The 20,448-nt window shown below is 55.7% G+C and overlaps 1 protein-coding gene across 3 annotated transcripts; it reads left to right on the forward strand.

The window, feature by feature from the left end:
• Positions 1 to 556: 556 nt before the first annotated feature.
• On the forward strand, positions 557 to 16,897 carry ANXA6 (annexin A6). Of its 3 annotated transcripts, none has more exons than XM_071570052.1 (26): positions 558 to 733; positions 3,080 to 3,140; positions 6,076 to 6,160; positions 6,427 to 6,521; positions 6,662 to 6,775; positions 6,862 to 6,952; positions 7,062 to 7,141; positions 7,218 to 7,274; positions 7,456 to 7,549; positions 7,632 to 7,727; positions 7,985 to 8,043; positions 8,322 to 8,444; positions 8,667 to 8,725; positions 9,148 to 9,226; positions 10,164 to 10,245; positions 10,490 to 10,584; positions 11,013 to 11,126; positions 11,637 to 11,727; positions 12,214 to 12,293; positions 12,488 to 12,541; positions 13,738 to 13,755; positions 14,587 to 14,683; positions 14,963 to 15,058; positions 15,351 to 15,409; positions 16,128 to 16,250; positions 16,541 to 16,897. In XM_071570052.1, exons 1-26 carry the CDS (start codon positions 603 to 605, stop codon positions 16,598 to 16,600), a joined length of 2,193 nt encoding a protein of 730 aa, XP_071426153.1. In that variant the 5' UTR covers positions 558 to 602; the 3' UTR covers positions 16,601 to 16,897. The 3 variants fall into 3 exon arrangements, with proteins under 3 accessions (XP_071426155.1, XP_071426153.1, XP_071426156.1); XM_071570055.1 differs by lacking the exon at positions 558 to 733 and adding an exon at positions 1,049 to 1,139; XM_071570054.1 differs by lacking the exon at positions 13,738 to 13,755 and having other exon boundaries at positions 557 to 733.
• The last annotated feature ends 3,551 nt before the right edge of the window (positions 16,898 to 20,448 follow it).

Below are 20,448 nucleotides of genomic sequence, written 5' to 3' on the forward strand. Positions count from 1 at the left end.
AGTCTGCATCTGCATCTATGCTGTGCTGCAAGGTCCTCTCAGCCCTGTGTGAGCAGCACGGGAGGGAAGGCTGGGGGAAAAAACAGCTCTCTGTGCCACCTCTGGTCCTGCCCCACGGATGCTCATTGCAGAGCCTTGGTCAGCACCTTCCCCCTTAAGCTGGTCCTGGGGTGCCAACCTTAGCCCATTCTTCCTTCCTGAGAGTCAGGACAGGACATTTCTCAATCATGACCCGGAAAGGTGGGATTTGTTTTGAGACGATGTGGCTGACAACAGGACCTGCCTGGGAGGCAGTGGGGTACCCTGCACCTGGCATTCATCAGGAAACCACAGCAGGGTGGGGATGGAAGGGCATGAAATTTCCGTAGATGAAGTGCAATCACTGGCATTGCCTGGCACTGTGCGTGTCACCACTGCTGTCACACGGCCCCTGCACACACCAGAGGGGCCGTTGTTCCCCAAATCTGGGCAGGGGCAGGGTGCTTTTGCGGGCGACATTGGGTGCCCCTGTCCCGCGGGCACCTGGCTGAGGTCTGGCGTGGCAGCCAGTGTGGGATGTGGCCCTGGCCGCGCTTCCAGGGCAGGCGGGGACTGGAGGGCTCATGAGCGGTGACGTCTCCGTCTCTCGCCGCGAGGAAACAGCTGCAAGGCAAGGACGAGCGCTCGGCCACAAGAGCGCTCTGAGAGCGGCGGCTACTCCTGTGAACACCCCCGGACAGGCCCCGAGCTGCCGGTCAGTGTGCGGGGCTGTGCGGGGGGACCGGGCGGGTGTGCAAAGCCACCGCAGTGGAGGGTGCCAAAGCCACCCTCCTGCGAGGGGAGGAAAGCCCTGGAAAGCCCTGGCTGGGCGGTGAGCCGTGCAAGCAGAGGCTCCCTCCAAGGGGTGGCTGCAGGGGGATCCCTGTATTTTCTTTTTATGAAAAAACTTCCCTTTTTAACAAGCCCGCGGGGGGCTGTGCTGCCAGCGGGTGCTTTTTGGGGTGGGCGCTGGCGTTGCTGCGGGGCCCATGGGTGTGTCCCGGCCGGGATGCGCCTTTGTCCGTGCTTTGGTGCTGCCGCGGCTGCGGAAACACCCATCCTTCCAGCTGGGATCCAAGCTGAGGATCCTCCTGTTTTGGTACCTGCCAAGTTTTGCACAGGTAAATGCACCCCACGACACCCCACAGGCTCGGAGCTGTAGAAGGGCAGGGGGGCATTTTAACGTTGGGGTGGGGCCGGGACTTTGGGGATCTCCCTTGCCCCACAAGGAGGATGGGTGCCAGTTTGTTTAACCTGGTGAAGCTCTCTTTGCTCCCTGCAGGGAGGACAAGGGGGGGTGGTGGGCACTGAATGTTGTGGCCTCTGTGCTGAGGGAGCCCCACAAGACAGTCGGACTCCAGGGGTGCAACCCCTGAGCCCAAACCCGTGGGGGGGCCTTGGAGAGGCTGCAGGGATGCACTGCTGGGGGGACAGAGGCTTCTGCAAAGGCTGTGAGCATAATTTTGGATTTCTCATGGCACTTTCCATCCCGGGAACTCCATAACCCCAACCTCTCCAATGTTTGGGGAGGGGCAGGTGTACCCCCATGCTGTGGCACTGCAGCCCCTGGGTTTCACTGTAGGTTTCACTGCCCAGTGGATGTTTGTGCAGGCATCTTCCCAGGGCTGCTCCCCCAGTCCCTGTGGAGGTGTTGGCCACAGTGGAGGACAAGGGACAAGGCATTGCAAGGACAGGTCGGGGACTGGGTGTGGTCGGCGATTCTCTGCCACTGCTGAGATGAGTCGGGTGGTCTCAGCTCAGCTGCCACATACATGGAGCAAGGCAGGAGAGCTGTGCCATGCTGGGATTTTTCTGCTCCCAGGAGGGCACACAGCCTCACCTACAGGCTCCAGAGTGGGTCAGGGGTGGGATTCCTTGGCACCCACCCAGCACCCGACTGCAGTGCGGCCCCACTGCATGTGGGGCACGTGGGGTCTCTCCCCAGCCAGGAGCCAGGTGAAGGGTGGCCAAGGCTTGCAGCCTCCCCAGCAGAAAAGGGAAGGTGAAGGTAGCTTTGGTTTTCTGCAAAACTTCTTCCCCTCAGCAAGGATGCCCATGGGAGCTACAGGCTTCCTGCACCGGAGTAGGGGCACTCTGCCACACCAATGGCTGCAGGGCTGGGTCTCCCCCTCCATGAGTGCTCTCGTAGGGATGTGCAGCCAAGCTAGGGAAGTTCACATGATTTCTCCTTTTCACTCCATGGCATGAAACCAAACTCGTCTGGGGTCAGAAATCCCCCCAGGGCAGCCCTGCTCTGCCTTGAGCTTTTTTGCAACGTGTCTGGAAGGGAGGGTGAGCAAGCAAAGAGGGGGCTGTGCCTCATGGCTGGCCTCAGCTGACGCTCAGCGGTTCATTCATGGCCAGGCTCCATTTTCCAGCTGTTTTTCTCCCTCTGCCAGCTTCCTCAGAGCAAATGGCGCTGTCTGGGGACTTTCTCTGTGAGGGTGGGGAGAGCCCACACCGCAGTGGGTTGCAGCTATAAATGGTGCCAGTGTTAGAAAACAACCTGCAAGTTACCTTGGAAACCCAGCTGCATTTCCTGGGCATCGACTGGTAGTGGCCTTGATTGCTGCAAGGAAACTCAGATAAAAGCTGGTGGGAGCTCTTGGGGGCTGCCCAGTCCCAGCATCACGTGGCAATGAGACGTCCTCAGCAGCTGGGATGGTTCAAGAGCTTGGGGTCTGCAGAGGAGCAGAAGGGGCATTGCGGGGTGCAGTGAGAAGGCCGAGCTCTGCAGAGGATGCTCAGCTCATTTCCACGTATTCAGCACCTTTTCCCCTCCGGTTTCTCTTGGCACTGGCAAGAAGCTGTGCAGGGCCTGTCTGCGCTGCCCCTGGCCCTTGCAGTCTCCAACTTGGCCCCAGATACCAAAGGCTCTGGTGACCACAGGGTGGCCAGCAAAGCCCCTCTCCCTGATCCTCCCCTACTTGGCACCCTACTTGGCATCACCCTCCTGTGGGTACCACACCCGCACCCATGGCGGGAGCAAACCCTCCCTTAACTAACACAACCCACAGAGAGGGGCTTTGGCTCACATTGACCTTTCTGTTCCCTTCCACAGCTCCTTCTTGCCCTTGCTCCAGTCATTACCAGCTTGGGAAGCCATGGCACCCAAAGGAAAGGTAAGAGTGACCCTCACATGGCGGGGATGGGTACTGGGATGCCGTAGGGCACATCCCTGAGCTGGGGCAGTATGTCCAACATGCAGCAAGGACGGTGACGTTCAGGGACACGTTGCTGCCCAAAGCCTGTTTACATTCCTGCCTCTCCAGCCAATGCTGTCTGGATTGTGATGCAGATGGGGGAAGTGCTGGGCTGGGGAGCAGGGACAGCAAGGAGCAAAAATCCTTTTGGGACCATAGTGGAATGGGGGAGAGACGCAGGGCCGTGGGAAGGGGAGAAGAAATGTTGCACTGGGGATTTGTGCTTTCATTGGAGAGAAATCCTGCCTGATCCTGCAAGGCATGCAGCCCCACTTGGGCCTCTCCCCACTCCCCAGCCTGGATTATTCCCCACTCTGAGCCAGGACGGTGTAGTATGGCAGCTGGGTGAGCAGGTGCTCCCTTGCAGCTAGGAAAACGTTTTAGCGTGGGTGGAAAACCCTGCCTCGGTGGGCAGCTGTGGCTGGCATGGTACAGCCTGCTGGAAGGGGAGGAGTCCCAGCCTCCTTTCTTCGCTCTACTTTCCATTCCCTGGAGAAATCAAGCAGTCCGTTTCCTTCAGCCCAATCATCTGAAGCTTCCTGCCCAGCAGAGGCAGTGATTGCTCTGGGTGGAGAAACTGAGTTACAGTGCAGGTGAACATTCCCCTGCAGTGGTCCATGACCCCAAAAAGCCACGTGGTGGGAGAGAGTGAAGCCTTGCTGGGAATTTTGTTTCCACCCTCCTGGCCCCAGTATGGCTTATTTTTAGCTGGGAGGTCCCGGACAGACCAGGATGACTCAGAGGTTGGAGGAGGGGAGGTGGGAGGCCCATAGCAGCTGAAACAGGGGATTGAAGGCAGGATGCGGGTATGAAGAGTATGCAGCGGGCAGGATGCTGTTTCCCTCACAAGTGATGTTTCTGCACCTCCTTGGGACTCATTCCCACAGAGAGTGCAGGGAATGTAGGGTGATTCACAACGCTGAGCTCCTGCCTCAGTTTCCCTTGCCCTGGCCAGGGCAGCACTGTGGCAAGGCAGGCACCTCATGCTTGGATGATGCAGAAAGGAACACAGCCCTGCTCCCCTCTCCATTTAGCCGCATCCAAAATCTTGACTCCCCACCACCACTGGTGCAACCCCAGCACCCTCCTGCCACCTTTGTTCATTCCTGCTGCTTCTGGGCACCTCCTTTGCCTTGTAATTCCTTATTTACATCTCTGCAAGGCATGTGTGTGGCAGTAATTTGTGCTAAGCCAGGAGGGTCTGGGAACTGCCGGGAAGTGGGGCTAAATCCAGCTCTCCCGATTGAGTCACCTGCAATACGATCTGTCCCGTGCCCGCCTGGCTCCCTCAAAGGGCACAGTCTCTTCTTGGTCCCTGCCACATGGGACACCAGTGCCAGCAGCTCCTCCTGGGAGGGTCTGTGGGATGTGCCCAGTTTCTCTCTGGAAAATGGGGCTACAGATTCTAGTTTCTTTATGAAGGTGCTGGGGGTGCCAGCTGTTGTGCCAGGATGGGACTCAGGGGAGCTGTGGGTATGGAGCTGCCCTGTCTCCATCTCCTTGGGTTCATTCCTGGTAGGGCACTTGCTGGCTCAGGGACACTGGTGCCCATCTTCTCTGAGGACATGTTGGCTTTAGATCCCCATGCTGTCAACAGGCCTGAGCCTTTGTACAGCTGCTGGAGACCTTAGAGAAGCCATGTAGCAGATCCTGAGTAGGTGATTCAAAGGAGGTGCACAAACCCAGCTGGCACATGGTACAAGCAGAGCCACAGGAGGATGCTCAGTTTCCCAGGGTGCTCACACAGCTGACAGGCCCAGCTCAGCCTGGCTCCCAGCCCTCCTCTTTCCCAGCAAGACTGCTAAGGAAATGCTGCTCCTCAATGTTTCCCGCTCTGTGCCTCTGTTGGGGATGTATCCCAGTTCCTCATGTGAGGGCAGGCTGGTTTCACATCTGCTTCCACCCAGGGTGGTGCTGATCTTATTCAGAGTTCAGCCCCTGGCTCCCCTGGGGTGAATTCCTCTGGGCAAAGCTGATCTGCAGAGGGAGAGCCTGGTCCTTCCTTTTTCCTAAGGTCTCCTAGGGTCCCCATTGTACAGCCTGGAGGGGCAGAGCACCAGATAGAAGCGGATCATGGCAACCCCCAAGATTCCTCAGGCTTCCAGTGAAGTCTTTCCCAATATTCTGTGCTCTGACCCCTCAGATCAGCCAGGGCCTTGAGGGAGTGCATGTTGGGGCAGGACAAGCTGTTGGCAGCTCTGGTGCTTCTCAATGTTTTCCACTTAGCAGCCCATGATGATTTTGTGCCTGTAAATTTGTCTCCTTGCTTGGAGGTCATGCAGAGCTTGGACATCCTCAGCACCCAGAGGGGTTCCCCGCTTGCAACAGGCAGTGGAAGATTATTTCTTCATTGTTCTGAATTCAGCCCCGATAGCTCTCTTCAGCCCAGCTGCATTGCAGGGGGATCACCCTGGTCCTTGGGTGCCTTCCCCTGCATTCAGGGTGTCCAACCCTCCCGTGGGGTCTCCCCGTTTCCTGCCACCCCTTCCAAGGTGGTGCAGGGAACTGAAAGAGCTGAAGGAACCTGTAACCAACCCCCTGGCTCCTGCTGGCATGGCGCAGAGGGCTATATTCAGCTTAAACACGGGCACAAGCAGCAAACAGTGATAAGAGAGAAAAGGCCATGGATGTACTCCAGGGACCTGGCACACAGTTTATACAACCAGGAGAGTAAAAAGTAAAGAAAACAACTGTGGAGAGGAACAAGTGTTTATGTTTGAGGCTGAGCTCTGCCTTGGACAGCCTGACCAGAAACGGATCTCGCCTCAAACCTGCTCAGCTTCAGCTTCTCCTTTCTCCCATCCTGCTGGGGGCTGCTCCTTCCCCTTGTACCTTCTTGTCTCCTTTCCCCTAGGTCTACAGGGGCTCAGTGAAGGATTTCCAAGGCTTTGATGCCAACCAGGATGCAGAGGCCTTGTACAATGCAATGAAAGGATTTGGTATGGACACTCCTCCAGATTGTCACCTTGATGTCCCCTATTCCTTTGGCTGACCCTTGCATGGCTGGGTGTCTTACATCACCTCCCCTCTCAGCTGCATGTCTGCTTTAGCAGCATGCTAGAGCTGTTCTGGTTCCCTTTCCTCCCTGGAGACAGCTTGTCTGTGCTTCTCCTCCCAACTGTGGCTCCAAAGAATCTTTGGCACGTCAGGATGGCTGTGCTGAACCCAGCCATGGGCTGTCCATGACTTCTGACTCTCCCCACAGGCAGTGACAAGGAGGCCATCCTTGATCTCATCACATCCAGAAGCAACAAGCAGCGAGTGGAGATCTGCCAAGCTTACAAATCTCTCTATGGGAAGGTAATGACAGGAACACTCCCTGGTCCATGCCCCCACTGCAGACACAGGTGTCCTTGGCTGCCACCAACTGGCCCACTGTTTCCTGGACCCAGAGGTGCTATGAAGCAAAGGGTCCCCATCCCTTTCTCCCCCTCCACCAGGACCTCATTGCAGACCTCAAGTACGAGCTGACGGGGAAGTTTGAACGGCTGATTGTGAGTCTGATGCGTCCCCCTGCTTATGGTGATGCCAAGGAGATCAAAGATGCCATCTCGGTAAGGGGTGGGCAGCCCCCCTGGGGCCCCTCCAAGGACACCCTCAGCTGGCCCCACTGCTCATGAGGCTGAGTCTCTGCCTGCAGGGCATTGGCACAGATGAGAAGTGCCTCATCGAGATCCTCGCCTCCCGCACCAACCAGGAGATCCACGACCTGGTGGCTGCCTACAAAGATGGTAAGGGCTGGGGAAGGGCAGGGGCTGCCCTGTGCCCCCTTGGACCATGCAAACGGCAGAGGTGAAGGGATCCAGCTTACCAGTCTCTGACCTCTCCCTCTCCCACCAGCCTATGAGAGAGACTTGGAAGCTGACATTGTTGGAGACACATCAGGTCACTTCAAGAAGATGCTGGTCGTTCTGCTTCAGGTATGTCCATCTGCCCAGCATCTGTAGGTGGTGGGTGCCTGTGCCCTGCATGGCTGAGCCTGTCCCTGTCCCACAGGGTGCCAGAGAGGAGGACGACGTGGTGAGTGAGGACCTGGTGGAGCAGGATGCCAAGGTGAGGCTTGGCAAGTCACTGTGAGAGGTGGCATCTGGGCAGGGATGGGGCTGGTGGCACTGGGACCATATGGATATGGGCCTGCAAAAGGCAGATGGGTGCCAAGAGCACCCATGCATGTGCAGAGCCCCACATTAACAGCACCCTGACTTGGGCCCTGCCACCTTCCCCATCCCACAAGGACCTGCTGGAAGCTGGCGAGCTGAAATGGGGCACAGATGAGGCCCAGTTCATCTACATCCTTGGCCGGAGGAGCAAGCAGCATCTCCGCTTGGGTGAGCATCTCCTGCAAGCTCAGGGTGGGCTTGAAGGTATCTTGTCAGCTTCTCCAGGCATTGCCTTGGTCTCATCCCACAGTCTTTGATGAATATCTGAAGATTGCTGGGAAGCCAATCGAGAGGAGCATCCGGGGAGAGCTCTCTGGTGACTTTGAGAAGCTGATGTTGGCCGTGGGTAAGGCTAGTCCCTAAGTGGGGTTGCTGCAAAAACATGCCAGTGGCCTTGCTGGAGTGGGAGGGCTCCACACCAGGGCCAGTGGGGTCAGGGCTGTGGATGTACATGGGTTTAGGGAGCTCAGGGAATCTCCTTCAGAGTGGGTGAGGGTTCTGGATGTGGTTCCCAAGAAGTGTGGGTGCTCAGAGGCTGGGGCTCTGGGGGCACTGGAGAATCCAGGTGTCAGCATCCCTCACCATGCCTGAATTTCCCCACAGTGAAGTGTGTCAGAAGCACGGCAGAGTATTTTGCTGAAAGGCTCTACAAAGCCATGAAGGTGAGTGAATCACCCCTTCTCCATGGGTTCCCTCACAGCACTGGGCGGAGCTGGCCAGAGGAGGGGTCTCCTTGCCACGAGGTGCTTCTGGAGAGCAGGGTGATGCAGGTCCATGAAGACAGGACCTGTGTGACCTGGGGTCTCTCCTCTTCCCTCCAAAGGAGTTATTCCTTCAGACCCAGAGCTGGGTAGAAATTGGATAGACAGTCCCATGTGTGGTGGGTTGGACAGGGTTGCTTGGCCACCCCAGGCTTGATGTGAGGGTTCCTCCATTGCAGGGGCTAGGCACAAGAGACAACACCCTGATCCGCATCATGGTGTCCCGTAGCGAGATCGACATGCTGGACATCCGGGAGGTGTTCAGGACCAAGTATGAGAAATCTCTCTACAACATGATAAAGGTAAGTCCTGGGGATCCTGGTCACCCTCCCAACAGCTGCTGGTGCTGCCTCCCTTGTGATGCCAGCACCTCTGGGAGGGCTGAGTCCCCATCCCAGACACCCTGTGCCAGGTGTCCATCTCTGAGGACAAAGCTCAGGGAGACCCCATCCCATGAGCACATCCCATGTCACTACCTTGACCCTACCTACTGCATGATTCTCTCTTTCCATCTGCCTTTTCAGGAGGACACCTCTGGGGAGTATAAGAAGGCCCTGCTGAAGCTGTGTGGAGGGGATGATGAGTAAGACCACCTGTTACACTCTCTTTGTCCCTCTTCATCCCCTTGGTGCTGGGTACCAACCTCTGGATCAGAGCCTGGTGGAGCACCTGGACCAGCAGCACCCACAGGGACAATGGTTCAGTACAGGGGGCCCTGTGGCCCCTCTGCATGGCCAGCCATGATGCCATAGTCCCTTCTTGGCATGTGGAAGCCCCACAGGGCAGGCACAAACCTCTGGAGAGAGGATGCTCCAGTCTGGGATTCACCACCCATTTACCCCCATTCCCACCTACCCAGCCCCACAGCAAGCACCTGACTCCTGCTGCCCCTGTGCCCAGCACCCAGCAGAGTCCACCCCTCAAGGAGGAGCAAGACAGAATGAATGCTGGTGGGTGTGGGGCTCCCATGGCTCACTGTCCCCTGTCCTTGCCCTCCCATTGCAGCGCTGCAGGTGAGTTCTTCCCCGAGGCGGCGCAGGTGGCCTATCGGATGTGGGAGCTTAGTGCGGTGGCCAAAGTAGAGGTCAGAACCCCCCAGTCCCCCTGTACCCCCTCTGTGCTGCCTGCCAGCTTGGGACTTCTGGCTGCTTCTCTCTGCCACGGGGCACAGCCAACCCCACAGCTCTTCTCTGCCTCTCTCTCCATGACTTCTGTCGATGTCATTCTCTGGTTTTGGGGTATGAGGTTGGCAGAACATAACCCTGGCAAGGCTGGCCACCCCCCACGGGCTCCACTAACCCCCTACTCTCCCTGAGGCCTTCCTCCCTCGGGGCTGTGGGTCCTGCATGTCTGTGCAATGCATCACCTGGAGCCCTGGCTCTAGTGCCCACTGGAAACCTCCTGCTCCCTGGGGTAGCTCAGGGCTGGCCAGGACACGGCTGTACCACGAGGACCCAGCACCCTGCATGCAGCTGGGGGCACCCACAAAAGGGTGCTTTGGAATGTGCAGAAAAGACACCCTGAGCCCTACATGCAAGGACACAGGAGGGTAGAATCACAGGGTAGGAGTGGACACCCTTTCGGTGAGTCCTATTCTGGCTCTCAGTGATGTGGCCAGCCCAGGCTGAGGTGTCCCAGTACTAGGGGAGGCAGGAGTAACACCAAGCAGGGACAACGAGACTGCAGGGACTGTTTGTTGCTGTCTTCTTCCTGTTCTTTGCTGGCCTGGCTGTGGTTTGCCCCTTAATGGAAGGATTGATAGAGGCAGGGCCATCCTGACTGAGTGAGCCCTGGGTGCTTGCACTAACACATGACCTGCTTTGGCCTCAGCTTGCCGGGTGGCACCTTTCCTTCTCTTCATTTCCCTCCCTCTCTCCATCCCTCCTTTACTTCCTCCCTCCCTCCTTTCTTCCCTTAGTCCCTCCCTTGTTCCCTCCCTCCCTTGTTCCCTCCCTCTCTTTTTCCCTCCCTCTCTCCCACCCACCTTGAGAATGAACCTAAACCCCTCTGTGCACTCACAGCTGCGAGGAACTGTGCAGCCTGCTGGAGACTTCAATGATGATGGCGATGCCCAGGTGCTGAGGAAGGCAATGAAGGGCCTGGGTAAGTGGGGACCATGAGTTCAGCCCCTTGCTGCTGCTCCTCCACACCACCTGGGGCAGAAAATCCACCCTGGCCCATGCCGGGCTGCTTAGAGAAACAGAGATGGTTTTGGAGCTGTGAGAGCTCTCCCTTCCCCACATGCCCAGTTTGTGGGGGTGGCAGTGTGCCCATAATTGGGGTGACAAGGTGACACTGTGTGTCTCTGCAGCAGCCTCCCCCTTCAGCATCACTGCTGTCATTGCAGGCACAGACGAAGGAGCCATCATCGACGTGGTGACCAAGAGAAGCAATGCCCAGAGACAGCAGATCATAAAAGCGTACAAGGCTCACTATGGCAGGGTACTGTGGCCCCCATCCCACCCTGCTCCCTTCTTCTCCCTCTATCCTGCCCCTTCCTATGTGGAGATCGGCTCCTCACTGAAAGAAATCCTGCTGGGGGAGCAGCGGGCAGCTGAGGCACACCAATGTGCCCTGGCATGACTCCCCCAAGGAAAACAGTTGTCACAGCAGCCTCCCACTCTGGGTGCCCCAACAGCCCAAGAGAGCACATCCCTCTTCCATTGCCCCAACTTCAATCCTGCACAGAGGACTCGAAAGCCAAGATCTCTCCAGAGCCACCCCCAAAATGTGACCTTAAACCACTCCAAGGGTTTCTCCAGATGTCTGCCACCCTCATGCTCTCCTACCCTATTTTCTCGCCCATATTACCTTGACCGGTCTATCTCAGTGGAAGCAGCTGGGGACTGAACTCTCAAACGCTTTTGCAGGACCTGATGGCAGACCTGAAATCTGAGCTGTCAGGCAGCTTGGCCAAGCTGATCCTTGGGCTCATGCTGACGCCGGCGCAGTACGATGCCAAGCAGCTGAGGAAGGCCGTGGAGGTAATTGCCACACTGCTGGTGTCAGTGCCAGCACAAGAGGATGAAGTAGTTTTCACTGTGGCTCCACCCACATGCTATGGCCCAGGGTTGTGATTGCCCCCCTGCTTCACATACTCCAGGCTCTCATCTCCTATACAGAAAGAAAGAGCAGAAAGCACCAGGAGAAAGACCTGGTTCACACTCAAGACATGCTGGGAGCCCAGTTTGGCCTCTTTGCAGCCCAACATGCTCAGCCAGCTTGTAGCCACGGGAGGGCCAGAGGAGAAGTAAACTACTAACACACACTACTATCCACCAGTCACACCAGCTGGGACCCCACTGGCTGCATGCTTGGACACTTCCATGTTGATTCCTACCAGCCCCTGGGGATGTTTGCTGCTTACGGACTTTTGGCACATGGCTGCCCTGGGCTTAGAGCACCCCCTTCATGCCTGGCAGTACAGGGCAGTGCCACCATGTCTCCATCTGGTGGTGGCACCCACAGCACCCCACCATGCCACTGTCTTCCAGGGGGCTGGCACAGACGAGAGCGTCCTCATCGAAATCATGGCCACGCGGAACAACCAGGAGATCAGGGCTATCAACGAGGCATATCAGGAAGGTACAGCACAGGAGGGATGTGGGGAACACTCAGGCCCTGGGCACAGACCATGTTTAACACTGTACAAGGCCCTTCCCAAGCCCAGGCAGCAGTTTTGTCTCTGAGCTGGCTCCATGGCTTGGTGCTGTGAAAGTCTATGAGTCCTTCCAGTAGAGTTGTGGTCCTTGTCTCTCTCAATCTCACAATGACATGCCCCAGCTCTGCAGTCAGTCTCCTTCCCTGAGAGCTCTTTCACAATGATTGTTTCCTCCAGAGCACCTGGAGTAAGAGGCTGTGCTCATGCTCAAGGCATTAGAGCTGCTGGGCTGATCCCCTGCTCCCTGGTCCTGCAAACAGCAGATAGAGACATATGCCTCAGCCATGCAAGGGCTGGAGGATGGCCAGCGCCATCCACAGGTCTGATGGGGACCACGGGCACAACAGGCACTGGTGGTGGGAAGCAGAGCTGCAGGCAGGGTGCAGGGCTCAGCCATCCCTTCTCCACAGCCTACCACAAGAGCCTGGAAGACGACTTGAGCTCCGACACATCAGGGCATTTCAAGAGGATTCTTGTCTCCCTGGCACTGGTAAGGGCGGCTCTCCCTGGGGATTGTCCCCTCCCTGTCCACAGGCAGTGCTGGGGGTCTGCAAGGGTGGTGGCTATGGAGAAGACATTGCCTGGCTGGGTAGTGCTGCTGGACCCTGTCTGCCACCCCTTCACTTGGAGCTCTCCCAGGAGATGTCCTTTCCCCAATTCCATGACTTTTGTATCCAACCACAGGGCAACCGTGATGAAGGACCAGAGAACCTCACACAGGCACATGAAGATGCCAAGGTAAGACCCATACTGGCAGTGCTCTTAAGGGCTCTGCATTAGAAAAAAAGAGGATGTTGCATCCCCTGGTCTGGAAATGGCATCCTCAGGGAAGAAAATACTGCTGGTGGAGAGTCTCTGTAAACTGCAGGGGCAGATGCCAGGCCTGATTCCTGATGCCTTGGGCTCTGCTGCTCCATGCACAGGGAAGCTGCAGACCATGAGAGCAAACCCAGGGAGTTCAAAGCTGGGGAACTGCACCCTTTCTTGTGCAGACCTGTCACTTTGGGGTTCAGTAACACAACTGATGCTGAAATCTGGCACTTGAGCTTCAAACACAGCTTTGGACAGGTCTGCAGGAGCCACCTGCCTCTGTGTGTTGTGCATGGGGAAGCCTTGAAGCCTTAGACACACCAGAATCCCAGCCCTTTCCCCCAAACCATTCCCTCATTTCTACTGGGCTGTGGTGAGACAGGACTGGAGGGGGAAGACTGAGCTGCCAGAAGCAGTGCAGGGCAGTGTTTGGGGCCCATTCCCTGGCTCAGATCCTGGTCCCAGGAGACCTGTGACCTATGGGTTATGTGCCCTGACCTCCTACTCCTCTGGGCCAAGTCTTTTCTGAAAGGGGCTGGGAAGCCCAGTGCAGGGTCAAACCTGAACTCTCACTTGTCTGTCTTGTGCCTGTCCTGTCCTGAATGCTCCAAAGCATGTGAGAGCACCACAGCATTCCCAGCTTGGTTACTGCCAGCAGAGGGAGTGGATGCTGCACTACCTTTATCTCGGCCACACACGCTGCCTGTAACCCTGCCCGCGCACTGCCTGTACCTCTGCCTGTGCACTGCCTGCACCCCTGCTGCATGTGCTGCTTCTCGCCTCACCATGCTGTACAGGAATAGAGAGCCAGGGATGACAAGCACAGGGACTAGCCAGCCAGGTGGCACCTGGCCTGGCAAGGATGCTCCCTGAGGAGCAACAGGCTGGCACCCAAGCCCCAGGGGTGGGGAGCTCATATTTTTGGCCAAAGTCCACTCTCCCAAAGTACTGGTGTAGAGGCCAAACTGGAGGAGGACACAGGTCCTGCTCAGAGGGAAGCAGGGGAGCTGGGGACATCTAATTGTAAGGGATTTTGCTAGACTTCCCTTGTTTTGTCAGGAAAGGATAAAGGTTGAACAGCACCTTTTGACCCTGTTGTCTTCCTGTCTCTCTCTCTCCACCAGGTTGTTGCTGAGACCCTGGTGAGTGTCTGCCCTTTTGCTCCGCACCCTTCTGCATGTTTGAGGGGATGCTGTGGTCCTGGGGTGCAGGGCTGGGGCTGGGAATTGCAGTCCCACAAGCTGGGCTCTTCTGACCACATGGGCTGTGCTCACTTGCTTGGGACTCTGGCATCCAAGGATGGGAGACAACAGGACAGATGGGACATGCACAAAGGGACTTCCCTGCAGTGCTGGGCAGGAGAGGGAGAAAGCCACCTTCCTGCCCTTGGGGATTGATCCTGCCCCCTGTCTGCATTCAGGACCTGTGTCCCAGGCAGTGTGGGACTCAGGGCTGGCTTCCCTGGCTCACCAAAAATGGGAACTGGAGGAAGAGTGACTTTCTCCTGCAACAGCATCATAGGTGTGATGAGTACAGCTTCCCACTGAGCCCCACAGCAGGGGTGCCAGCCGTTTCATCCATGGGCAGCACTGCTGTGGCCCAGGGTAGAGGGTGGCTCCTGTGTCTGGCAGCTCTGAATTCCTTCTTCAATACTGGTCACTCCCAAAACAACCTCCCCAAAGAACAAAAAAACCCCTTAACCATAAGCATTGCAAAGCTTTTTCCATAAAAACTGGAAAGCATCTTTTCTTAGAGGTAACGTGTGAATGTGCAGCTTCACATCCATGCAGAGAAAATGTCTTTTGGGCAGGGGGCGGGAAAGAAGCTGTTTTCCTGCTCACAAGCCATCACCCTCTTTGCAAGGGGGTATTCAGTTGGGGCTGGCTATCCCAGGAAAAGATGTTGGACATCTGTGTCCCTCTCTACCATACTGATCCCCTTGCCTCCCTCTTTACTCATTGTTGCTCTTCCAGAAACTTGCTGATGTCTCCAGCAATGACTCCAGTGACTCCCTGGAGACCCGTTTCCTCAGCATCCTCTGCACCCGCAGCTACCCCCACCTCCGCAGAGGTAGGACCACAGTTCTCCATTGCAGCTGAACTCTCAGCTACAACTCAAGAGCTTGGGTTCTCCCTAAGGCTGAGGTTCAGCATTGTCTCCCCAGTGGGAGTGGGGATGAGACAATGGGAAGAGATGGTATGGCATTTGAGGTGGCTGGTTGAAGTCACCCAAGCCTGCTCTAGTCCGACCTTCTCCAGAAGTCTCCACTGCTGAGGCTCAAGTTTCCTGGGTGCCCAGGGCTGGGATGGAGTGGCTTGGCAGTGATCCTTTCCTCTCCCCCATCCCCAGTGTTCCAGGAGTTCATCAAAATGACCAACCACGACGTGGAACACGCCATCAAGAAACGGATGTCGGGAGACGTGAGGGACGCCTTCGTGGCCATCGGTCAGTGCCCAACGGGTGTTCCCTCAGGACAGGGCTCCCTGCAGGGCAGGCAGCCCCTTTGCCAGACTCTGCCAAGGCAATGTGGCAACAGACTCCTGCTGCAACTGGGCCATGGCGACTCCCAGTGTGGTGTGGGGCATTTATAGGGCATCCTATTATGGGGCCAAGCCTACACCATTGTACCGGGGAGGGCTTGCAGTTGACCCAGTGGGTGCCACAGCTCCTTGCTGTGACATGTCTCCTGGGTGCCACGAGCCAGGAGCCCACTTTCCCTTCCCTCTGTGTGTTGCAGTCCGGAGTGTGAAGAACAAGCCAGCCTTCTTCGCTGACAAGCTCTACAAGTCCATGAAGGTGCGGAGGATGGGCCTTCCTGGGGCTGGGCTGGGCAGACCATCCTTTGGGACTCTGTGATCCCATGGTAGGGATGGGGTTTGTCCCCTGGCTTTCCCTGAGGGAAGTAGGGCAGGGCTGAGCTCAAACCAATACCTGGGCACAACAGGAGATGCATCAGGCCAATGTCTTGCCAGAATCAAGTCCAGCAAATGTCCAAGGAAAGATTATAGAATAGTTTGGGTAGGAAGGGACCTTTAAAGCTCATCTAATCCAATTGCTTGAAATAAGCAGGGACACCTTGAAGTAGACCAGTCTGCTCATGGTCCCGTCCAGTCTGTCCTGGAATATTTCCAGTGATGGGCCTTTCTGGGCAACTTGTGCAAGTTCCGTAAAAAATTTCTTCCTCTTATCTAGTCTGAAATCTTTCCTCTTTTACTTTAAAACCATCACCCATTGTCCTGTCACTATAGAACTTGCTACAAAGTCTTTCCCTGTCTTTTTAAAGCCCTCTTTAAGTACTGAAAGACTGCAATACAGTCTCTCCAGAGCCTTCTCTTATTTAGGCTGAACAACCCCAACTCCCTCAGCCTTTCCTCATAGGGGAGGTGTTCCAGCCCTCTGATCATTTTTGTGACTCCAGTGGACCTGATCCACAGCTTGGACTGTGCTGGAGATGCCAGAAGGGTCCATGAGCCCCAGTCCTTGCAGGGTTATTTGTTCAAGCTCCCCTTTGCAGGGCGCTGGCACAGATGAGAGGACCTTGACCCGGATCATGATTTCCCGGAGCGAGATTGACCTGCTCAACATCCGGGGCGAGTTCATAGACCTGTTTGACAGATCGCTACACCACATGATTGAGGTGAGGTGACAGGGACATCCCTCCTCAGCTCTCCACCTTGTCTGGCTGAGCCTCAGCCCTCAGCCCTCAGCCCTGAAGGACCCCAAGCTGTGAGTGGTGCTGAGCATCACCTGGGGAGGGGGAACCTGCCCCCCACCAGCCTCAGTGTTGGCCAGTCTGGCTGTAGAGAGGATGTGCTGACATCTTCCACTGGTGCACAGATACCTGTGGGGTGGCCTGGACGTGGAGCTCAGCACCTCAAACTGGGCTTCCCCAGGGCCGTTTCTCTGACACGGGTCTCCCTCTTGCAGAAGGACACCTCTGGTGACTACCGCAAGGCTCTGCTGGCCCTGTGTGGGGGCGAGGACTAGGCAGCAGCAGGGCCCCTTCTTGGTGTCTGAGCCAGCACCCACCCACTGCCTTGATGTCACCGCAGCTTCAGGGGCTTCAGGGGACGCTCAGTTCCCTGCACAGGACAACTCACTTTGCGCTCGACAGTGGCACCACATTGCAAGCAGGGGGAGTCTCGGGGAGGGGAGCAGAGGGGTCTGGGTAGGGAGATTGTCTGTCTTGAAGAAAATTCATACCCAAACTGCCACTAACCTAGAAATATACCCAGGCTGAAAAGACAATTTCAAATCTGATTAATAAAACCTTACTGTTGCTGACCCTGGGGCGAGAGCAGTCAGTTTATTGGGGCAGTTTGGGTGGGATCGAGGAGCTTTAGTGTTTCCTTGCTCCTCTAGGCAAAACGGGGCAAGAACCCTGCCCTAGCTCCGGGGAGAGCCCTGATGACAACTCAAAGTCCCTCTGAGCAACACTGCTGCTGAGAAAGGAGCTTAAAATGCATATGGGACTAGCAACAGCACAGAGATTTCATCAAGAGCTTCACTTCATGCCTCTGAAAATCCCCGGCACGGTTCGTGCCGTTGTGTGGATGATGCTTTCATAAACCAGAGATAGAAATCAGACTTGATGGCATCCATCCGTCCTTGCACGCGGTTTCCTGTGCTTTCAAGCTGCTGAAGAAGCAGTTGAAAGGCACATGCCATAAAGGCTACACCCCCTAACAGTTTGTTTGCACTTCCCCCAGCACTCAGGAGACAAGAATTGGAATTTCCAAAAGTGGGAAATTCCAGCACTTTCAATTGTTTCCAAGCCAGAACAAAAAGTCCTGAATACCCAAGTCTTCCTCAGAACAGCTGGGTAAGGAAAACTTCACCTTCAAAATATCAAAGCAGATTTAGGAATAATAACACAATATTATTACAACACTTCAAAACCAGTGGAGGTCAAGAAGCAGCAACATGTAGAAACAAACCAGGGAAGCCGAAACAACTCAGCTGGGTGTTATCCCACTGAAAATTCCCTTGATGCCTTCGTGTAAAACATCCCCCTGTAACAAAATCACCATTCTTGGGGGAAAACAGCCTGGTTGAAGCTTTTTCACCCTCCCCATGTTGTAATTAGGGATGGGCATCCCTGTCCAGGCAACATCTGGGAGGCTGAACATACCCCCTGCCTGCAGCAGCCTAGGGGTCACCCGCTAGGCCAGGAACCTGCTGCAAAGATTCTGAGCAGCTGCAGAAGATGTTTTGAAGGGAGGATTAACCCTGATGTTCATCTGCCCATCTCTTCCTGTGACTCTGCACTGCAGCTCCGAGCTTCAAAGCAGAGGCACAAGACTTCTGGAGATCAGGGATGCCACAGAAACTGCAGGGAGCAGAGCTGGCCACCTCCCTGCAGTTGGGAACAGGGCTCAGGGACCCAGCTGCAATGCCTAAGGAACTTTTGAGGCTTGGAAGACAGCCTGTCACACCTGGGAAAGCCAGATTTGGGGCAGTAGAGCCCTGTTCCTCCAGAGCACGGGGAAAACCTGCTCAGTGTTAGCACAGGACCACAACACATGAGCTATCATGTGCCTCCTTCTTGTTGCCAAAACAGGTGCCCCTCGGGTATGTACAAGGGGATGTGTTTCCTGGGCACAGGTGTAAACACTGGTAAATTTTCTGGCTGTAAGCCTATGACTAGGGATCACATCACCCACAGCCTGGCTGTCTTGGAGTGGCACAGAACCACAAGTGTGACCAGGCAGTCCCCTGGGGCCAGTCCCCAGCCAGTTCAGTGTGATGCCACTGCCAGAAAGCCTGACTGACCACAGCACTCCAGTTCCAGGGCCAGGAATTTCCCTGGCACCCGCTGCCAGCTGCTCCTACAACGCAGACAAGATAGAGTCACACAATGTTTGCGGACAGGGAGGGAGAGTGAGATGGGGTTTTCTCCTTGAAACAGCTCCCTCTCCTAGAAAAGTCCTGCTCCCAAAAAGCCTCTATCTTGCCTCAGTGCTGTAGTAACCCATCTCTAGCAGTAGTTGCTACAGCTGAAGCAGAAAGCAGCTGCAAACTGCAAACACTCAAGCACAGTCAGTACCCAATTTGACCATAGGCTATTTCAGCGCCCGCCTCATGCTGGTGTTGGCAGCACACCTGGGGCTGCCCTGTGAGGGAGAACTGCAAACTGGCCTGAGCTCAGCAGAGCTGCCCAACCCAAGGCAATGCTAGGAGGGTGAGAGATCTTGGGAAGCACTAGCATGGCCTCTGGGACTTACTCTGCACCTGGGGCACTTCCTGCAGTGAAACAAGGATCACTGAGTTCAGGAAGAAGGAAGAATATGTTTGGCCTAAGCCAAGCCTAGGGAAGGAAGAACACTTGTTTTGTTTCATGTCCAAATCACTCACTAGCAATTAATATTAATTGAGAATAAATTAAATAAAAATTTCCTGAGTGAGGACTGTTTTGCCCATGAAACCATCCATACATGGGCAGGTCACAGAGCCTTCAGACAAAGCAGTTTCATCCCTGTAGCATTCCAGTCTCCAGGGAAAATACACTTCATAACGCCATTCTCCATGAACACCTCTGCTGAATGCACTGGCTCCAACCCACCCAGTCAAAGGGGCAATCGGTGACAAATCTCATGCCTAACCTCTGTGATCAACAAAGAGGTAGGAGTTCAAGGAAGGCTAGGAAAGCAAAGGGGCGGACAAAACAATGGGCACAAAAAAGAAGAATTAACAAGGTTGTGAGTAGGGTAAAGGCTGGAGGCAGGTCTGTGCTGGCCATCCACGCTTCAGCCTTCAGGGCTGTTGCAGGGAAGAGTCTGGGATTTACACTTTGCACATTGACCAGCAATGTCGGGGGCAAGGGCTCGCTTCCAGGCAGAGCAAAGGCCAGATTTCACAGGTTGCAACATCCAGAAAACCCCAGGAGCCCATGTTTGGTGTGCAGAGGGCTGGACTTCTCTGAGTCAGCTCCAGAGGCCACTGCAGATCATCTTTGCTACCAGTCCCTGGGAGGAGCCATGTCTGTGTGGAGATAAGAAGGGATGTTGGACTTGGTCCCTGGCACAATGTAAGCCACTTCCATCCCACCTGCCATCCTCCCCTTCCCCTGAGCATAGAAACACAATCCCAGTCTTGGGAGCCAGCAGAGGTTTCTTCTTGAGCTCTTCCTCTTCCCAAGTCAAAGGAGGAAGAAGAAGCCTTGGCCCTCACATACCTGTGTCACTCACTGTTTACCCTGATCCCCACAGTGAACTAAGGCTGGGGAAATGGCTGAGCTGCCCTCCTGACACCATCATCCCTGGAGCAGCTGTACAGGACATGGTGACTGCTGCTGAGCCTTTTCCTCAGGCATTGCAATTGGATGAGACACGGTCTGGGGAGAGAGGAAGAGGGGAAAATCCCCTCTGTGCCTGTTGTTGATTTTGTACATTGGGGCTCCAAATGATTCAAAGCTTTAGGCATGCAGGGAAATCCTCTGAGCACTTCCAGACCCACTTCTCACAGTGCTCGGCATATCCACTGTGGGACCACAGCAGGTCTCACCTTAACCCCATTCCCCGGTGACTGCGGAGGAGGGAGAGGATGGCAGGAGGGGTGATCTCCTACAAAGCAGGTGACGCCAGAGGCACGAGTCCTCCTTCAGTGAGAGGGTAAACCCGGCAAAGCAAAAGCAGCCCAGCATCCCTGTAAAGCCAGAGTATGACCTAACTGCCTGTGAAAGTAGGGTACTGTAGGAGTGGGATTCCTCCCCAGTGACTCCCTTCTCTCCTACTCCAGTCCATGTTCCCTCCTGCCCTCTCCCAGGCTCCCTCTCCTGCCTTTCCCTTGCCCTCCATCCCAGAGCCCTCCCATCCTGCCAGGTTAATTTGAGTCCC

The sequence above is a fragment of the Pithys albifrons genome, chromosome 15 (assembly GCF_047495875.1).
Source record: "Pithys albifrons albifrons isolate INPA30051 chromosome 15, PitAlb_v1, whole genome shotgun sequence".
Taxonomy (NCBI): Eukaryota; Metazoa; Chordata; class Aves; order Passeriformes; family Thamnophilidae; genus Pithys; species Pithys albifrons.